Source organism: Perca flavescens, chromosome 14 (assembly GCF_004354835.1).
Source record: "Perca flavescens isolate YP-PL-M2 chromosome 14, PFLA_1.0, whole genome shotgun sequence".
Lineage (NCBI taxonomy): Eukaryota > Metazoa > Chordata > Actinopteri > Perciformes > Percidae > Perca > Perca flavescens.
The window spans coordinates 24,951,258-24,971,348 of NC_041344.1; the positions used below are offsets into that span (position 1 = coordinate 24,951,258).

Consider the following 20,091-nt stretch of genomic DNA (forward strand, 5'->3'; position numbering starts at 1 on the left):
GTTAAAACGTGGAAGGAATTTCTCTAGCTGGGAGGCGATGATTAGCTCATAATCTGCACTGCCTGTAAAGCCATCGCTCAAAACAGAAACCCTTCATCTGAGATTGAATTGATGCCAGGTGCAGTTTTGACTGAGGGATCAGAGTTGCGATGGTTTAAAAGAGAGAGAGAGAGAGAGAGAGAGAGAAAAAAAAGGGAAACATAAATAGTGTAACAGTACTGAACAGAGTCGGAGTAAAAAGGTAGAGAATTGTTGGTGGACACTTGAGGGCCCCTTCTGAAGTGCACCTGCAGAGTGCCAGTCGCTCTCTGAGTGCACTTGGCTCATGAACCGTTGGGCGTCGGGTTAAAAACCTGCGAAGGCAAGGCATGAGTCTCGATACTTTCTCACACACGTTTCACTATGTCACACACACACACTACACAGACCCAACCACTGACATCAACATCCCCCATTCCTTACATTTGACTGATGAATGTAGAAAACTACACTTTGAAACATATCAGGACCTTCATACAAATACAGGAGGGGGCGGGGGGGAAGATGGACTTGTAGTTCACATGAGTTGGATTGCGAGTCTTGACAGTCATTAACATCACTCCAGTCCAATAAGCAGTGTTGTCATTTGAAAAAAAATAAAAATAAAAAAACAACGGACGAGCGTTGACACAATAATTAGAATAATCCACTTGCATAGTAATAACACCAGCGTGTGTAGTGTTCTGGGCGAGGCACAGCCTTCGACAGTCCTGTCTGCGAGTGTGTATTTGGGACGCAGTGTGCTCGCAGAAAACGACGTGTACACACACACACATACACATACACACACACTCCAAGTAAACACAAAGAAAAGGCATTGCAAACAATTAGCGGAAGTACCTGGCAATCAAATATACACAAGATTCCTGAATGGAATCAAAATATAATTCCCTTTCACTAGGGTCCTTGGTTCAGGAAGACACCCCCCCCCTCTCTCTCCTTCCCCTCCTTTTCCTTTGTCCAGGACCATAAAGGAGAAAACCTTATCGCTGAGCATCTTAGTGTTGGTCTGCACTGATTTACAGCTTTGACCTCAGGCCTGGGATCAGATTTCCACAACCACGTCCTAGAGAGACTGAGGATTTCTCTGAACCTGGAATCAGTGGCTTTCTGACCTCTCGCCCCTAATCTTGATCTTCAAATTCAAGTCAGACACGCGGTTGCCTTCTTGGCCCCAATCCTCCTATGACATGTAATAAAAAAAAAAAAAAAAAAAAAAAAAAAAAAAAAGAGACAAAAAACCCCCCAAACAAACACATGAAAACACACTAGCATATATGTCGAACAGAACAGGGCCTTTGAGGCCAACATTCTGCACTGTCTGGAAGCTTTTCTTTTTAAAAATCTCCTCCAGTGGAGAGAAAACTAGCAGGCCACTAGCAGCCTTCCCCAGACTGACTCAATATGGCACCAGTACAGTCCCCATAAGAGGGACACACCCATACAGAGGTATACACATTACACACAATCTCGAGGTGGCACCGCTAGAGCTCTATCTGCTCGGGAGCTACCTCTTCCAGGCCCAAACTGAACTACATCCTCTTGTTTCTCAGGATATCCCAGGGTGCAATTTCCATTCCCCCACTTCCCCTCCAAGACACCTTAAGACTAACTGGACTGAGGAACAATACTTCCAGGAGGAATTCCACGTTAACCTCGCCCATTAGCGCAGGACAGACGAAGACAAATGGAAGGAATATCAAGATAAGAGCTTCGTACCCCTTTCTGTTCCTGCTTCTCTTTCTCAGACAGAACACAAGTAAAGAGGGAAGAGAAGAAGAGAAGGAGAGGGGGTGGGGGGTCCGTCTCAACCCGATTACAGACTGGCACACACACACTCCCACACATGCACCGAAACAACAACTGAGGAACACACACATTCCAGAGATGCTGCCTGGGGAAAGGTTTTGTAAACAAAATTTTAAAACTCTACAAAAATAAAACTGTATAAAAATGCCTTTACATATACACACACACAAATTAAATAACCATTTACTTTAGTTCCAAAAAAGAAAAAGAACATTATTGCACAAAATGAAACCCTTTGTTTTAAGTGTATATACTGTAAAAGAAAAAAAGAAAAAAAGCAGTTTGACTGCAATGGTCAAGACGAGGTCAAGTGGACTTGGAAGTGGCAGCGCCACCAAGTCCAACAAAAAATAAACAGGAACAGACCTGAAACAAAGATGAGGGGGAAAAAAAGAAAAAAAATACTGAAATCAACCTAATACTGAAAAAAAAAAAAAAAAAGAAAAAAAAACTGTGACAAGAAGTCATGCAGAAATGAAAAGGTAGAGATAGTAGGAAGAAGATGGCGAGCTGAGGGCTGTTGCTCCATGCGGCGGCAGCCACAGAGAGAAAACTGCTGGTCTCTGGGTCTCTGGTCCTCTGCCTGTCTGCCTGTCTGCCTGTCTGTCCGTCCTCCTTCCAGACGAGCCAAGAGTCAGGGCTTTTGCAACCAGAGAGGGGAGGGAGAAAAAAAAAGTGTGGGAGGAGGAGGGGAGTGGTTTCTATCTGCTGAGGCTAACCGGTAGGCTGTCCCTCTTTCTGCGTCGCCAAGTGTTGCGGTGATACTGTGTGTGCGTGTGGGTGTGTGTGTGTGTGTGTCCGCGGTTAGCCAGAACAGGGCTGCTGACCAGCGGCGGGTTGTGGAAGCCCTTCACGTTGAACTTGGCTCCGTTCTGGAGAGAGGTGGAAAGAATAGAGAGAGAGAGAAGATATATAAACAAACTTGTAATTACTTTACGGATGATGCACCAAAATGGAAAACTAACCAACCAAGCAAAAAAATTAAATAAAATAAAAAGGCCAGGCTAGATGTTTCCTCCTGCTTTCAGTGTGAATGTCGAGCTAAGCTAATTTCCTGCACGCTGTGCCTTTATAATTAACGTACAAATATGAGTGGTATCAATCTTCTTATCTAACTCTTTGCATCCAAAGGGAATACGCCTTCCTCTGAGGTCTTTACAATGGCTCTCAAAAGAGCAGATTTTAAAAATACTACTGTTGGTTTAAAATCCATTTCTGATCTGCTGCTAAATTATGAACCATCCAGACCTCTCGGGTCGTCTGCTTTCTGGCCCCAGAGTCCCAACTAAACGTGGCAAATCGGCGCTCAGTTTTTATGCGCCATATATCTGGAACAAACTCCCAGAAAGCTGCAGGCCTGCTACAACTCTCCGTTCTTTTAAACCCAAACGGAAGACTTTTCTTTCTGATGCTGCCTTTTATTGAGTAATTGTTTGTTTCTTAGACAGCAATTTAACTTATATTCTTTTATTTCATAGCGGTTTCATTCTATTTTAGCCGTTTTTAACTGTTCTTTCATGTTTTATGTAAAGCACGTTGAATTGCATTGTTGCTGAAATGCGCTATACAAATAAAGCTGCCTTGCCGAAGCATCTTTCCCAAAAAAATTTAACTATTCCTTTAACAAGCCAGTAGGCTGTGAGAACTAAAAAGTCCCTCTTTATGACATTTCTCATAGCAACAGGTACACATCAGACGTTCAGTCTGATGTGTGTACCAGTGATAGTTATGGACTACAGATGGCAATGTCATTTTTTAGAGAGAGAGAGAGAGAGAGAGAGAGAGAGAGAGAGAGAGAGAGAGAGAGAGAGAGAGAGAGAGAGAGAGAGAGAGAGAGAGAGAGAGAGAGAGAGAGAGAAATTTTAGCCTGGAAATCCAGACTTAATTCCAAAAGATTAAGGGTCTGGCATTGAATAATGAAAATGGCCCAACTCAAGCGTGAATTTGAAAATCTCACCGCACGCAATTGGACAACACTGCGACCAATCACAACAATACACGGGGATACGTATCCAAAGCCCCATACGCTTAGCTACCAGCAGAGCTACAGTAACTGGTAGATTAAACTGTCGTCATCTGTTTAGCTCGCCTCTGGTACGCCTACATCAGATACACCGATGTGATTGGTGCAGCTCGGCTACAAGGGCATAGTTAATGAGCATCATTACTCAACGCCAGAGTGACTCGCTGAGCAAATTCAAATTGTGCTCTCGCGAGAACTCTGGATTTCCTGGTTGAGAAATCACACACTTGGAAGAGAAACAGAAAATATGAGATACACATTGTGTGTGTGTCAAGTTGGCCTCGACAGTGCAGTGCGTTTGAGGCATCCGGCGCCTACCTTGTGTGTGTGGCTGGAGTGGGGGCTGGGCGGAGGCTGGGGGCTGGAGGGGGCAGGGGCATGAGCATGGGCTGGGGGGGGCATGTGGAAGAAGGGGGGGAGCCCGGTGTCTATACACACCTGTCTGCCAGGTATGGAGTGAATTGCTAGACCACCGGGCAGTGAGACGCGAGCCTGGGAGGACAAAAAAGGGACAATAAGTAAGTAACAGGAAAGAGCAACAACATCCAGTTGTTCTTGATTTCATCAATGCTGTAAATGTCTGGTTTAAAAAAAAAAAAAAAAAAAAAAAAAAGCTACCAAAGCTATTTGGTATGATATTTTTTATTAGAGCCCCTTAACTCCTGATCCAAATGTGAACCATCCCTTCCTAATTTCCATACATTATCTAAGCTGCAGTGTAATCCCTAATGCTGTGTGCCTACCTGTGAGCCTGGAGGCAAGAGGATATGGTGTCCTCCCATGCAGGGCTTGCCGGTGCCCATGCTGAGGCCTGGTGGCAAAGCTAGGCCCAGGGGTGGGATAGACGTGTATTGTGGCAAGGCAGGTGGAAGGACTTGACACGGCAGCGTTGAATCAGAGTCCTGGCAAATGACACAAAAAGGGAAAAACAATGAGCACGGTTGAGCAATGTTCCCATTTACATACTAGATTAGATGCAAATTGGGCTTGCTTCCTTTAGATGGGTTGGAGAGAATAAATTAGGATATGCTTCATGTAGTTGTACCAAGTAGGTGGCAGTATTACTCCATTATGTTGGATGTCAATTGGATAATCCCAACAAACTGTAGTTGTGTCAGATAATATATCATCTGCAGAGGTGAAATTTGGTAGAGGTCTGCAGCAATTTCCCAGTTTGTCATGGGCGTTTTATACCAGTTAGTGTCGACTGCATTTCGTGCTGTCCGCATTCAACAGAGTAGCCGTTACGCTGATCGACTCTTAACTAGGTCAGAATTTACTTCTACTACAAATCCTTCTTCTATCTCCCATCTTTGAGTGTAAACTCTTACTTACAAAAAAGGCAAAACCCACATAACATGCTTTAACAGTGCGCACTTCATGTGCTTATCCCGCCTGTGTGTATGCATTTGCTTACGTTGTCTGATCCAGACAGTGAGGAGACAGAGGAGGCTGAAGAGTGCTGCTGGGGGCTGGAGATGGACATGGGGGAGTCTGCGCTGTGGGGCGACACAGAGTCCCTTTGCTGCTCCTCCGATCCGACACCACCACCGAGCACGCAAGGCTCCTGCTCCGACGACACCGGCTCCTTGGGAGGTGAAACTACCAAAACAAATGAAAGGTTCAGGGACTCTCAGATTCTACATCATTTGCCAAGTGGATTTTATTATGTATACATTAAAAATAGTGTACTTTTTCAGTAGACTATTGAACTCTCAAATGTTCTTAATCATATCTGGAGCTGTTCAATTACAGTAGGTGTAATTTATCTGATGCAAACAATCTGTTTAATAACACATTTTCCACTTACTAGAATAAACACTACAATTAAATTAGATGCAAACTGGGTGTGCTTCCTTTAGATGAGTTGGAGAGAATAAAAAAAAAGCATATGCTTCATGTTGTTGTACCAAGTGGGTGGCATATATTACTGCATTATGTTGGATGTCAATTGCATAATTAGATAATATAGAATATACAGAGGTGAAATTGGATTACCTTAGTTTGAAGAAATTATCACGATAAGCACAAGCAGTTATTTGTTCATTAAAGTCAGAGGAACCGTACCTCTGTTGTCAGTTCGCGCCAGATCCCTGCCCCCCCACTTCTTGATGATCCATTCCCTGTAGTCGATCACTTCCTGGGTCAACCTAATTATCCTGCCCATGGTGCTGCGGGGAAGAGAGAGAGAAGGGCTTTAAAAGAGCACCACCTTTATCCAGAATTTCTTTGGTGCTGCTGAGTGGATTGAATACTGACCTTTCAGAGTCTTTGTTGGGATACGACAGTGCAAGTGGGGACACGGCGTGACTCAAGACAGTGTAGGCGTAGTCAAACACCTGCTTGACTTGAAAGGCACCATAGGAACCCCTCCCCACATCATTACCTACGTGGAGTAAAGACACGACAATACAATAGTAAATATTACAAGGGTAAAGAGAAATAAGATGGGCCCAAACTCTAAACGCTTCCCTTGCTGTGGAATATTACATGCTCATACAGAGATTTGCAATTTATGTTAGCACCACAACTTTACATGGAGTTAAGATAGATAGATATTCTTGTTTGTAAAAACATAAAACAATCCTGGTGAAAATTGGTGTAGTCTGTGTTGCTTTTAAACCCAATTAGTGTGTCCCATTGCTGTATGCCACCGTGTCACTCTTGAAACTACCACCAGATGTCACCAAAACGAGAAATTTTCAAATACTACACATAGTGACTTTAAGATGACATTTGCCATGTTGTGCTGTTTAAAATGACAGGTCCAGGCTCATTTCACTTGTTAACCAGTTCACTAACAACCTCATACTGACTGACTTCTATGATTGATGCTAGTCTGTTTGCAGAGGTATTTGTTCTTGGAGTCAGCAGCTGACACACACACACACACACACACACACACACACACACACACACACACACACACACACACACACACACACACACACACACACACACACACACACACACACACACACACACACACACACACACACACACACACACACACACACACACACACACACACACACACACACACACCTGGGAGCAGTGGGTCCTCTATGTAGAGCAAGACTGGACTGTATCCAGTTATCATGGCCTTCGGGATCTTCTCTTTGGCTATGTATGCGCCTCCATTTTTGATGCGAATCCCTGTTTTCGAGTAGTTGAAATGGCGGCCATATAACTCAAAGAACTCAATCAGCAAAATGCCCAAATTCTCATTGGGGTTTCGGGCATCGATACGAGGATGGAGCTGAAGAGCAAGCACAGAAAGACTGGATTAGTATGTATTTAAAACAAGTATTACTATGCATTAGTCAAGATTACCATCGGTGTCTGTGCCCAACGCTGGATATGTGGGAAGCCGTTTACTACTACTAATTCCACTATGAATCATCTTCTTGCTGCAACTATCAGTATTGGTATTACTACCCTAAAAGGCCCCATATTGTAAAAAGTGAGATTTCCATGTATTGTTTTTATTATAAAAAGCAGCTCGAGGTGCTATATAAATACTGTGAAAGTATGAAAACGCTCAATCCACAGACAAATGGACACAGCCCGTAGTAAGAAACTCTAGATAGATAGATAGATAGATCTGCTATAGTGTCGTTAGTCATTTCTCGGCTAAAATGACAGTACAGAGATGCAGAGAGTGCACATGTGGAAGACCTGGAAACACTGACCAATCAGAGCAGACTGGGCTTTATTTTTCTTTTAAAGAGACAGGTGCTATAATGGAGCATTTCAGATACAGGTATATTCAGACAGACAGTATGATAAAGAGAACGGTGTTTTTTTTCATTAAAGCATGTTAACGTGTTTTAGTAGAATACCAACATACAAGTTTGAACCTGAAAACGAGCATGATATGGGACCTTTAAGACACACTATGGCTAATATAGTAGAATAGTGCTAATGTCGCCATTTTTAGCACTGCTACTACCTCTGAAATTGCTCCCAATGTGCAACTTGCTACCACATCCTGCACTAGGGCTACTTTCTGCTCACATTACAACACAGGTTTTCATTCGGGGTGTGTGTCTGCATCTCGATGTACCTGTAGGAAGCTGATGACCATGAGGATGAGGCTGTAAGAGCTGATTCCCCCAGTGAAGACTTCGTTTAGATCTCTCTGCAGCAGAAACTGCTTCAGTACGAAGATCAGATAAGGCAGCACTGGATACATCTGAAAGTGGAAGAAGAGACCGAGAGAATGAGAATGGTTGATTCAGTTAAACAGTTTTGTACATTAGTTATGTTTCCGCAGTAACTGTGACTAAAGCATACTGTGCCAAACCAGTGAAAACCCCCTGCTGAAGCCACAGTTATTGCTGAAACCACAGTGGTTCAGTCTTGTGTTTTTAAATTTTACCTCTTGCAGCTTTAATAAAAAAACAAAAATAAATGGCAGAAACTGCCTCCCCCAGCTTTAAGTTGAGGCAATTGACTAATCATAATTTGTTATCAATGCCATGTATGAATGGTAGCCCTCTCACTAACCACATAAATACTCCATCTTTCCAACTGGGTCAAACATTCTAAAAAAAACGAGGCTTCGTAGAGCCTGTGACTTGATAATGTGCTGAAACCCCAGAAGGCCTGGGAATGGGAATTACAAATATGTTCATTTTCCAATTGAAAAGAAAGCATAACCTCCTGTGTGTGTGCATATATGTGCCAGTGGAGCAGCAGGACTTGGTTTGCTTTTAAGAAGTGAGAACAAGACTGGGCGCTACGCTGCTCCAAGTGGCTGGCATGGGAATCTGACATACAGTATGAGGATTGGCTTCGAGGTGACCTTTTCACTGGAGTCTGGTCTCACCCACGCAATCACCGTTCAACATCAACTATCCCTGGATTGATGCTAAGTGTGGTTGTCAGCAGCCGGCTTTCAAGCTCGGACACGTTTTCCCAGAGTCCCATAACACAAAAATCAACAACAACAAAAAGGGGAAAAAGTCAGACCCTGACAGCTCACTGGAACTTCAGCACCTGGCATTCCTCTCATGCATTAGCTACTACAACCGTGACTAAAGCAGGCAAAGATCCACCTTTGGCAGAAATCTTGCCAGAGCCATGGGGTGGATTTCACCTCTGCCGAGTACATTTGGCAACAAGGTTTTCAGCAACACACAGACTCAGTTTGAGTTAAGTGGACATTCTACCGAGCACAGTTGCTGGGGTCCGTTCCAGCTCCACTTTGGAAAGGAGATGTGCCAATGCAAGACTGGAGTGAAGTAAAGTGTCATGCTTTAAACTGCTGGCTTGCCTGATTCACAGAGGGAATACAATATCCAAAGTTCTGTATTTAGACCCCACTGTAAAACAGTAATTATGTGACTCCTCTGGTGGTTTTTATTTAAATATGTCTACATAACCTTTTACGGCTCTCCTCCTCCATATCTAAGTACTGCTTGTATTGTGCGTTGTGGCCGGACTTCGTTTAGTCCGCGAAGACTTCAATTCACAATCCCTATCTGGTTTTAAAATGCAGTAGCAAAAAGGTGCACATTTGATCCCTTCTGGTCTGATTCGATGACTAACTAAATTAATGCTTAGTTAACATTTGTAACCGTAAGCTGTACATCCTGACAGCGGCAGGACCAAGGCTATATATACGGTACATCTCACCTTAACATAATCTTTAATGAAGCTTGCCGCCCTGACTCCAGTCTCCACATTGAAACTGATGTCCACCTTCACCTCGGTCTCCTGGTCTGTCAGCTTGATGATTGGCACCTGAAGGGAGAAAAAAATGACAGTGAGTATTAGCAAACATTACAGTCAAGTCATCAGCTCAGTCACTATGTATGAGAGAGAGAGAGAGAGAGAGAGAGAGAGAGAGAGAGAGAGAGAGAGGGGGGGCACGACTGACAACTACCTTTTAGACGGAATGAATCCAAAAATGAAAATTCTGCCATTAACTACCTATTATCATGTCAGTCAAGACATCATTGTAGCTTGCAGTGGATAGCCTGTTTGTGTGCACACCCCACAGGATGATAGTGCATGCTACCATACCACTTCCACCAGAATGGGTATCCGCATTAAGTGGCCTTGAGGCACTATATGCATTTTTAGCTGCAAAAATTGTATTTGAACTCCCAAAAGAATAAAGAACTACAAAAGAACAGACAAAAGTAAACAGTGGTGTATCACTGACCTGAGGCAGAGTAGTTGATGACCAGTTTTAACTTTAGGTGGACTAGAGCTGACAAAGTATTCACTGCTATTGTAATATTATAGTGGGCATAAGCAATACACTGTATATTTACAGTTTAACAGGAAACATAAAACACACAACTGGCAGTGTGCACCACCTATCACGCAAACAGATGGAAGGCACTAATTGAGTAGTTTCTCCCCCCCTCATATCCTCATGGATATGAGAGTCAAAGCTTTTTACATCAAACTGACCACTTGAAGTCCAGAACAACTTTTCTAGGAATGTAATAAGTGCTGCCAAATTTTCATTTGGCTAAGTTTGTTACAATTGGTTGCCCATTTACTGGGGCTGTAATATTCTATTACTTAGGAAGAATTAGAAGAGGAATTAAACCTTTAGGAAATTAAAAATGGTCAAACTATTGTATGTGCCAAATCATTAATCATTGCATCAGTGTACATGGAATTTTAAATGGTCTTTTTTTATCAAATACGTGTGATAAAACGTGCCAAATGTGGGTTCGATGGATACCTGTTGCTGCAGAACCAGTGTGGCTTTATTTAGGGACTTGATATGAAGACAGAAAGATGCCCTGGTTACTTACTGTAGCCTTGTCCAGCACTTTAATGGAAAAAGGTTCTGCCACGTTATGCTTGCGAAGAGCTTGTTCCAGTTCTTGCAGTGGCGGGCGCTCCCACTTCCCAAACACCACCAGGTCAATGTCACTGAAGACAAAAAAAAAACAACAAAAACAGTCAGAATGTTGAACATATCCGTTATAAAAAAGTTGAGTTTTTTTTTTTTCTTAAATACTAAGGTCTTACCTTGTTGGAAGGTACAGCCCTGTGCTGAAGCTGCCAAATATTTGGACCTGAAAAAGCAATGTTGAAGAAATATGAAAACATTGACGAAAAACACCAACACTTCATAGCCTTTCCTATCACATTCTAACTTATAATGGGTTTGGCTACATGCTTTTGACAGTACAGATCCTGTATCGTACAAAAGCTCATTTGTCTTGATGATTAACAAATCCAACTCAAATGTTCGCAAACTAAAAAAGAACTAGGTATTTCCCTGTGCCACTTCAGGGACAGTAAATGCTGACAAGCGGAGTAAGCTGCCAAATTAAGCATACAAAAGCTAGAAGAAAAAAAGAAATGCAGTGTTTGGGGCACGCAAGCGAAAGCTCTCTAAAGAAAGCAGAGTAGCGTTCTTTCCCTTTCCGTCTGGTAAATACGACAAGGCAATAGCACAAAGACAGGCCGGGATTAATAGGTTAAAATGAAAAGGGAGGCTGGTACAAATCAGGGGCTTGATCCATTTTCCCTGACAGTCGGGCTCACAGTGGAGGAGGGGGGAGACTGGCAGCCAACAAATCACAACTGCGCGTGTTTTACATGATTAAGTAATGAGAGGGGCATTACGTCAACCCTACGTCGCTGCACTACTCAACCAGCTGCAGGATCCTCCATCACTATTTCTGCACGTAGAAAGTGAGTGCACTTCAAAAATATAAATAAGCATATTTTTTTAAAAACACTTTACAGACTTATTATTACTTTTAATTAAATTACTTTTTGTAACTTCAACTCTGTGGCCTGGTCTTTTCCTCTATGGAAACATCATTTAGCATCATGATAATGCACTTGCTGGTTAGCTTACAAACAAAAACCCATTGCTAACAAATAGAAAAATGTCAGAATACAGTGTTGGTCAGGAGTCAGTTTTGCAGGACTTCCCACAAATGTGCCACAACGACTTTCACTATATTTGATTATAGCAGCTCAAATTTTTTATTAATATTCCTATGTATGACATTGTGTGCCAAACTAATTCTTGGCCAGTACCAGTTGCCACGCAACCAGTAGGGACTCCGGGAAGTTATTGCTCCTGACCAAGAAATAGTCTGGTACATAATGGCAAACTGTCATCTATGCAATTTGATTTTTGTACGGTTTAAACAAATGAGACACCACACGTTAATTAGGGACTTTAAAAACGCACTGGTGGCCCAATTTCCGTACGTTTGGACAATGCCGGGCTAGTTGGCTACCCTGTCCCCAGTCTTTGTGCTAAGCTAAGTTAGCTGGCTACTGTAAAAACACCGCCTCACCTTTAAAAATAAAATAAAATAGTTAAAAACGCAGTATATCAAGAAAGCGTTCCGTCTGTGCACCAATACTTCCTCCTCCAAGACCGGACGGCATGATTTGAGACAGTGCTCTCTAAGATATTAAGAAAATCCATCCAAGTTTAACAGCAGCATGTGTGTGTGTGTTTCTTACATCTGCAGTGGGCCACAGCTCCTTGATGATCCTCTCTATCCGGTCCACCACCTCCTTCCTCATAGCGGCTTCCTCCGGCCGAGGAGACATGAAGTTGTAGAAGTCCATCACCTCCTCGTGGAGTCTGGTCAGAGAGGAGGATGACCGATAAGGGTTATTCTCAGCGCTGCAACAGTCATGCTCCACACAGACCGGTATGAAAGAAGGAACTGTAGATGATGTGAAATCTCTCTTCCGCTTTGGAGTATTTCACATTATTTATTGCAAACTTCTATACAACTAACAATGAAATGAGGATATCTTCTTAAAAAAAAAAAAAAAAAAAAAAAAAAAAAATTGACTTGATTACACACCATTTTTGGAATTTAAAAACACTCTCCAGATGGCCCACGATATACTTCCTTCTTATCGCTGTGCTGGTTAACTGCAATCACTCCAGAGCCGGGGAAGCAAAGCAACAGCATAGTATGTTCTACTAAAATAATATCATGGAGTTCTGTTTTGCTTAGGGCTGTCCTCGACTAAAGAAATTCTTAGTCGACTAACACTTATACAATTTTGTCGACTAATCGATTAGTTGATTTAATTGACAGAGCTGTGCGCTTTGAGAGGTAGTTAAGACTAGAAAAGCAAAATATAAATGTAGTTAATTAACCATCTGTAAAACTGAGTTTCTCCACAATTAATCCTGCAAAAGCACCACTTTAAATCTTGTGTTTACCATAAATGTGCTCAGAAGTTTCTTGGAAATGAGTAATTAAGCATGAATAAGCATAAGAAATGACTAATCGACTAAAGAAATCTTAGTCGACTAAGACCAAAACGACCGATTAGTCGACTAATCGACTAAGAGGTGGCAGCCCTAGTTTTGTTAGCTTCAACTTTACTTCAGACCTGAGTACCAAAAAGCACAAGGTGCATAGCACAAGAGCAAAATCCGGTGGCCGGGTTAGCTCAGTTGGTAGAGCAGGCACACATATACATACATACACACATACGTACCTACCCACACACACACATACGTACACACACACGTACACACACACACGTACACACACACACGCGTACACACACACCTCGACGCAGCGGCCGCGGGTTTAACTCGAACCTGCGGCCCTTAGCTGCATGTCATCCCCCCTCTCCCTCCCCTTTCATGTCTTCATCTGTCCTATGGAAACAAAGGCCTAAAATGCCCGAAAAAAAATCTTTAAATAAAAAAAACACACACAATAGCAAAATCCTAAGTATCGTGATTTTTTTGTTTCCAATGTCACCACAATATTTTCTGTTTCTACAGTACCGCTGACGGCGACTACATCATATCTGGATCCAGCTAAACAGACGAAAAGCAGAAAATCGATGTTATGTACGTCTTTACAAATGAAATAGATGTCATACTGACTGAAATGTGATGTGTATTCTTTTTTAGACAACATTTAGTTTTTAGAAATGCCTCGTGATATCTCTAGAAGTGTATTATTCAACGTTTGTTTTTGTTAAAGGAGTAGAAAATCGCAATACTATGGAATCGCAATACTTCTAGAACTGCAATAAATTCAAATGACAATACAAATTTAATCGGCACCCATCGGTACCTAAGGAATTTTCCCAGTGTGGGATTAATAAAAGTCTATCTTATGTATCGTGAAATAATCAAATCGGGGTAAAAGCATATCGTCCCAACCCTAGGAGATATTAAATATATGACAAAACGTGTAGTTTGCTGTCATATACGACATTGTCGGCCCTAGGGGGGGTTAAATCTTAGTAACTGTAAATTGAAAATGGGAAATCCATAAAAAAACAAATTGCTCTTTGCGTATTAATGACTATATTTTAAATAGCTTCAAACCACATTTACTTTTCTGTTGAATTATTTTAATATCACAACTATGTGAAACTATGAGGTCATGATAAAAAAGGGAGGGGGGAGACTTTGTAGCCTATAAGTTTTCTAATCTTACTTTCAGTGAGAACATTTGTTCCTCGTCAAGAAACCGGTACAACAACACAGGCCTATGAGGTTTTTAGAAGAATTTGACGCAGGTTTAGTAAAACATTGAGGGTCATATCAGCAAGAGTATGCCTGATGCCCCTGGCTTCATCGTTATTGCGGATATGGATGGTTTTGTTTTTTCCAACAGAGGAACGCATATAACGTAAAGATTTCTGACTAGTCAAATGCCTCTGAAGAGTGGAACCCTGTGGCCATTCATTTTTCTAGGAATGCGTGCCATGATGTCAGTGTGAAATACAAAACAGAGAGACTGTCACAATTACCAGAGCCCTGGAGGAAATGTAGTCAGCCCATGTGCCCACTCTTGGGTAAAAACTCTTGCCAGTGCATATCCATGCCAATAGTCCACCGCTGACAGAGGGCATGGTTATTGTTAGGCCCCCCCCCCACAGTCAAAATAAGAACTGCCATCCCTGACAAACTAGTCAAACATCACCTCTTCAACAACTTTAGGGCTCAGTGTTCAAGTAATCAATGGTGTTCACTGGTGCAGTCTATGACCACACTACCACAGTGTTCTATTAACCTTATCTCTGATCATCCCAATATCAATGCAGCATAACTACACAATTATTAGCATTTTCAATTTGAAGCGCAAATCCCTCTATGTGGGACTTCAAAGGGTACCCCTGAAGGCAAACTACTGCAAGATGTATCAGTGCACAAGCCAAAACTTGTACAAACACAAATTCACTTGTTATTCATTCACTATTTGCAGGAGAAAATATCAATTGACAACATACATTTTCAGTTAATTTAGGATGTGTGTTATTAGGGAACTGAGCATCAAGCGTGTGGAAGTGCTGTCATGACAAACACCGATTCCTAGAAAATTCCCAGATGGGTGCAACCAGCCATTACAAATATCACACGGTCCTGCAACACATCTGGAAGTTCTTTAGTCAATTCTTATGGATAGAGGCTTCTGCCTGAGCAAAATAACTACCGTTATAACGTAAAAAAATAAATAAAGTTAATATATTTCAGTTACACAGCTCTCACTACAACAATGTAGGTGTCATGCATTTTTTTTATACAACCCCCACAAATCATGCATGGATACCAAACCGAAAAAAAAAAAAAAAAAAAAAAAAGTTACATTACACTAAAAATATAATCCACTTAAGCTGTATTCAAACTGTGTTCATATAAATTGTTATTTATTACTTTGGAAGATTTTGGCAATGGTACTTATATGTAAGTCCCACCCTATCTGTTATGTCACCCTGAAGGAAAAAGACAGCTAACTGTGACTGCACCCAGAATAACTTGGGCATAAAGGCAATTTATCAAGATAGGAATACGATGAAGTCAAGAAAACGTGCATAACTAAACTTACTAAAGGAACAGTCTAACTTCTATTAGTTTAACTTTTATTTAGGTTTAATGCAGCGGAAACTACTAAAACATACAATATCAAGGCTCCTCCTTTAAACCCAAAGTTTCATTTTACTCTCACTCTAAGCAGACTGATCAACTTTCATGACCGAGCAATTAAACAAAAGTTGGACTGCCCGGGGATCACCTGAAAGTTCAGTTAACTTCACCCAACATTACACACGTTAAGTGTTATCCAACCCCGTTAGCTAAGACCTGGCCAGGTTGAAGTATTTTATAATTATTTCAGTTTGCTATTAGCTAAGAGTTTAAACTCTACTTTCTAATTCGGCATAATTTTGACGGGAAAAGTGTATTCGTTTTGTTTTAAAATTGCTAGTTTGCTAACTTTAATGCGGAGACAAAAGGGAACAACCGTTAGCTAACGTTAAGTTAGGCTCATCAGGCTAACAAACACTAAAAAGCACATATCCGGTCAAAACCTAAATAAATAAACAATTTAAAACACACTTCTAAGTCAAGTTCCCACAATGCACGTATTTTAATCGTTTCTCGCAATGGTTTGTGTTGTAGCTATATTTGTATTTTGTTTTTTTTAGCGGCCCAGTTCAAACTTCAGCAGGCGAAATCAGAGCACTTCCGGTCTTGTAGCCAACCACCGCTGTCTATCGGTTAGCTATCCAGCAAACAGCCCAACTCCAGTTTAAACTGCAATGCTAGGTATACTGTCGTTGATAGCGTTAACTGCGTTGAAAATAGCTACATCACATTCTAACGTTACCAGAATACTTGACACACGTTATTGCGCAATATGTAACAACGTCTTTTAACCATTAACGTGAAAACAAACTGAAAATGTTAACGTTAGCCTTTTAAATTCCTACAGCAGTAATAGTGTTCACTCACCCGAGGAGCCCAGGGTTGTACTTCCTCGTCTTCCAGGGCGTCCAAGTGCTCGCATAATTGCCATTAGTGCAGTTTGAAAGCAAGTAGTTCATCCCATAAGTGCTTGCTTTGTTGTCACTTTTCCTTCGGCCTGGATGGTGATTGTGTGTCTGATTTACAGGTACAGAGGGGTGAACCTGGTGGCGCCTCCCGCAAACCTGCGGGAAATTAAAAGCCGGTTGCTCCTGTGACGTTGGTAGACGGTGGTAGAGGTTGACATTATTGTCCATGCTGTCCCTCACGCTAAATAGCAGATTGGCACCCCCGACGTTTTTGTTAATGTTGCCCGTTTCATTGCTACCCATAGTCCTCTCTAGTGAGCAGCTGGAAGGGGGGCTGTCCGCCCCGGATTCCTGTGAAGAGGACGAAGAGACAGATCCCGTCTTCTGGGGCAGGGGTCTGCCCTTACCTGGTTCAGCGGCGTTCGTCGTGGCGAAGGAGCTACACACGTTCCCGTTGGACAGCGCTATCCCCAGCGAGGAAATCGCAGCGCCGTTAATACTAGTAGTGCCGTTCATGATGCTGTGATGGCTGCTGCCGCTGCTTAAACTGGCAGCAACGTTACCGGTGCTGCTGCAAATGCTCTTGCTCGATGCCACCGCGGTCGCCACATTTTTTAAAACATCCAACGCAGCATAATTCACGCACTGGTTGTGGTTTTGATTGTGAAGCTGGTGCTGAACGGAGAGTGTCCGTACTCCCTGAGAGGTCTCCCAGACGTGCATCCATAAGGCGTTCGCAGGTCCTTTCTGTTCGGGCTGAATCCAAGCTACCCTCGGATCCATTCAACTTCTTTCTCTGGTAACCCCTCTACAAGTATCACTAGCGAGCCCGTTGTCAATCTGCGCCACTACCGGGGCCGTTCAAATGTCGCTGCTCTGTCCGGGGTTGCGAAGAAGAGAAGTATTTAAACATTAAACCGAATCAGGACCATAGATAAAGTGGCCCCTTTACACCGCTAGCTGGGGGAAAAAACGCTAGCCGTTTCCTACGGGAATTCAATATGGCGTATTCTATCTCTTCAAATCCATGCGCATGCGCTCTACGAGGGGTTTCTTTAACGACGACTGCGCCCCCCCATCCGCCCACTTCTTCATCACTCCGGCCGTTTGATGAATTGCACGGAATATATATTTTAGTTTTAATTTAATAAACATTTAATTGAACAACAAGTAATGGAGTCCACGGTAAATCGTCAGTAATGAATGAGGATCCTGTGATCCAGCGGATCTTGAAGCTGGGCCTGGAGCCCAGAGGTCCTTAGGCCTATACATTATATCCCCAGGCCATCACCAATGGGTGGGTTCATAGGGCATCCCCCTACAACTAGGAGGTAGTGGCTGAATCTTGCAGGAATGATAGCTATTTTTAAATATTGGCACATAACATATCCATACTACATAATGCAAAACTGTGAATTTTTCGGGACATTGATAGTTTGGGATTCAAAGGGAATGTGTGTTCAGGTAGGGATCCACAACTTCATGGGCCTCTGTTTAGGAAAGCTCTGACATAAAATGTAAACATAAAATCCTAATTTGAATGTGTAAAAAATCTCTCTCTCTCTCTCTATATATATATATATATATATATATATATATATATATATATATATATATATATAAATAAAACATCACTCTTCAACAAAATACAATTTACATAAACATTAGCCAGAGAGGGAGACCACATTGTGTTGTCAGCTGGCATCTGAAATACAGCTGGGAGCCATAATCACAACCTCTGGCCCTTGAAATGCTGCTCACATACATACAAACTGCAGAAAACTGCATTCCACAGGGTAACACACAGAGGGGTTTACTGTCTAAGCGCAAATGGAGCATTTCAGATGTACTCTGCAGCCCGTGAACCAAAATGCTCATTTTCAAGGGGCAATACACAGTAGATGGTGTTGATCATCCAGACTCTGTATGCCACCCTGCCCGAGTAACAACCATCTCCCAGCCCATTAAGCTCTAGGACGGAGCGGAGGCAGGCTGGATAAGGCATAACCAGCACCTTCTGGGATGTGTATGGACGTAAAAGAGAGGATGAGAGAGCGAGTGTCTTGCATAATGCCCGCCCCCAACCCCTGCTACTCACGTGCAGCATGTGACAGAGTCAAGGAAAACCCCCCAGAGCAATGTGCCAGCTAGGATATGCAGCCCTCTGTATGACACTCATACACACACAGCTGCTCACTCCCATTGTATGCCTGTAGAAATCTAAGCTCTTCTTTCTATCTCCCTCTATCTTACACTGTATGAAACACAGGCATTTGAGTGAAACACCAGATTGAATAGGTTATTCCTCTCATTTCTCGTGTCACAGTCTCGGCTCAAGCCAAACGCCATCATTGACGGTGTGCCAGAGTGTGTGCGTGCGCAATTTCAAGGCTGGTTTGTCTCATTGTCAGCTTTTATGGGATTACCACATTGGTGACGACTGGACCACAGCTGACAGATGTCTCTCTCTCTCTCTCTCTCTCTCACACTCTCACACACACACACTCTCACACACACACACACACACGGCTGGAAAAGACAACAGTATGCTCTTAGGCATAACAGTAATGGCAGATAATATTAAGGAAGCAGCCAGTAGTCTGAGACTGCATGTGGCTTGAATAATAATGAGGCCGCAGCATGTTCCTGATATTTAACCCACATTAGTGGAAAGCTGCATTTACACTGTTATATCAACAGCTATTTCACAACTCTGCACTGGCACATATTGCCTGTGGTGTGTCAAGTGCACTGTGGGGTTTCATACAGCATAACAAGGACAGAGTTACAATGGGCACAGCAAAGCAGCTCCTGCGGGGTCAGAACTGCAAATCCGGACCTGCCAGTTCCAGTCAACCTGTGAAAAGTTACAAAAGCTGTTTAGACCTGAAGTGTGCCATAATAGGCAAGGAAAAACAGCTTCTTTAATGTTAACACTCGCACCACCTGCAGGCAACCGCTGAGGCTTTGCGTTCGTTTTAACGCGTTGCTTTATTTTTTTTGCTTTTTGCATATCAGGCTTTCACACATTCTAAACCAGCCAGTCACGTGTGTTATGTAAACTAGAGCATAATTGTTGATGACACCTATCGGTGGGTTTGGAAACCGAGGGGAAGGATCCTTACTAAATTTTATCAATCCAAACACACACAAAAAGGCCATGGGACGCAAAGGCCAAAGATAAAGATCAAAAGAAATCAGCATTGTACAGTAATTTGACTAAGTTCTGTAATGAGTAATATTGATCTAAACATTTTATTACGTTATTAAATCAACTGACCTACTCTTGTGTATGGCCAGAATAGTTAGCTCTGATCAGCTGACTGTTTCTCATGGTCTAATTCCTGAAAAGAATTTGCAAAACAAAAATCATTATCTTCTATAGCTTACATTTGGCGTTTTAAAGACACAACTTAAATTCTCAAAACCTCATGAACACCCCTACGTGACAGCAG

At 42.4% G+C, this 20,091-nt stretch overlaps 1 protein-coding gene across 1 annotated transcript; it reads right to left on the reverse strand.

The window, feature by feature from the left end:
• Positions 1-4,240: 4,240 nt before the first annotated feature.
• On the reverse strand, positions 4,241-17,631 carry tent4a (terminal nucleotidyltransferase 4A; the record flags this gene model as incomplete). The annotated part of the gene is made up of 12 exons (XM_028596876.1): positions 16,596-17,631; positions 12,335-12,458; positions 10,871-10,917; positions 10,651-10,771; positions 9,512-9,619; positions 7,938-8,066; positions 6,917-7,130; positions 6,131-6,257; positions 5,939-6,042; positions 5,289-5,473; positions 4,615-4,773; positions 4,241-4,363 (listed from the first exon to the last, which is right to left on the reverse strand). Coding segments are annotated over exons 1-12 (2,265 nt in total), but the record flags the coding sequence as incomplete, so codon positions are not given.
• Between the last annotated feature and the right edge of the window lie 2,460 nt (positions 17,632-20,091).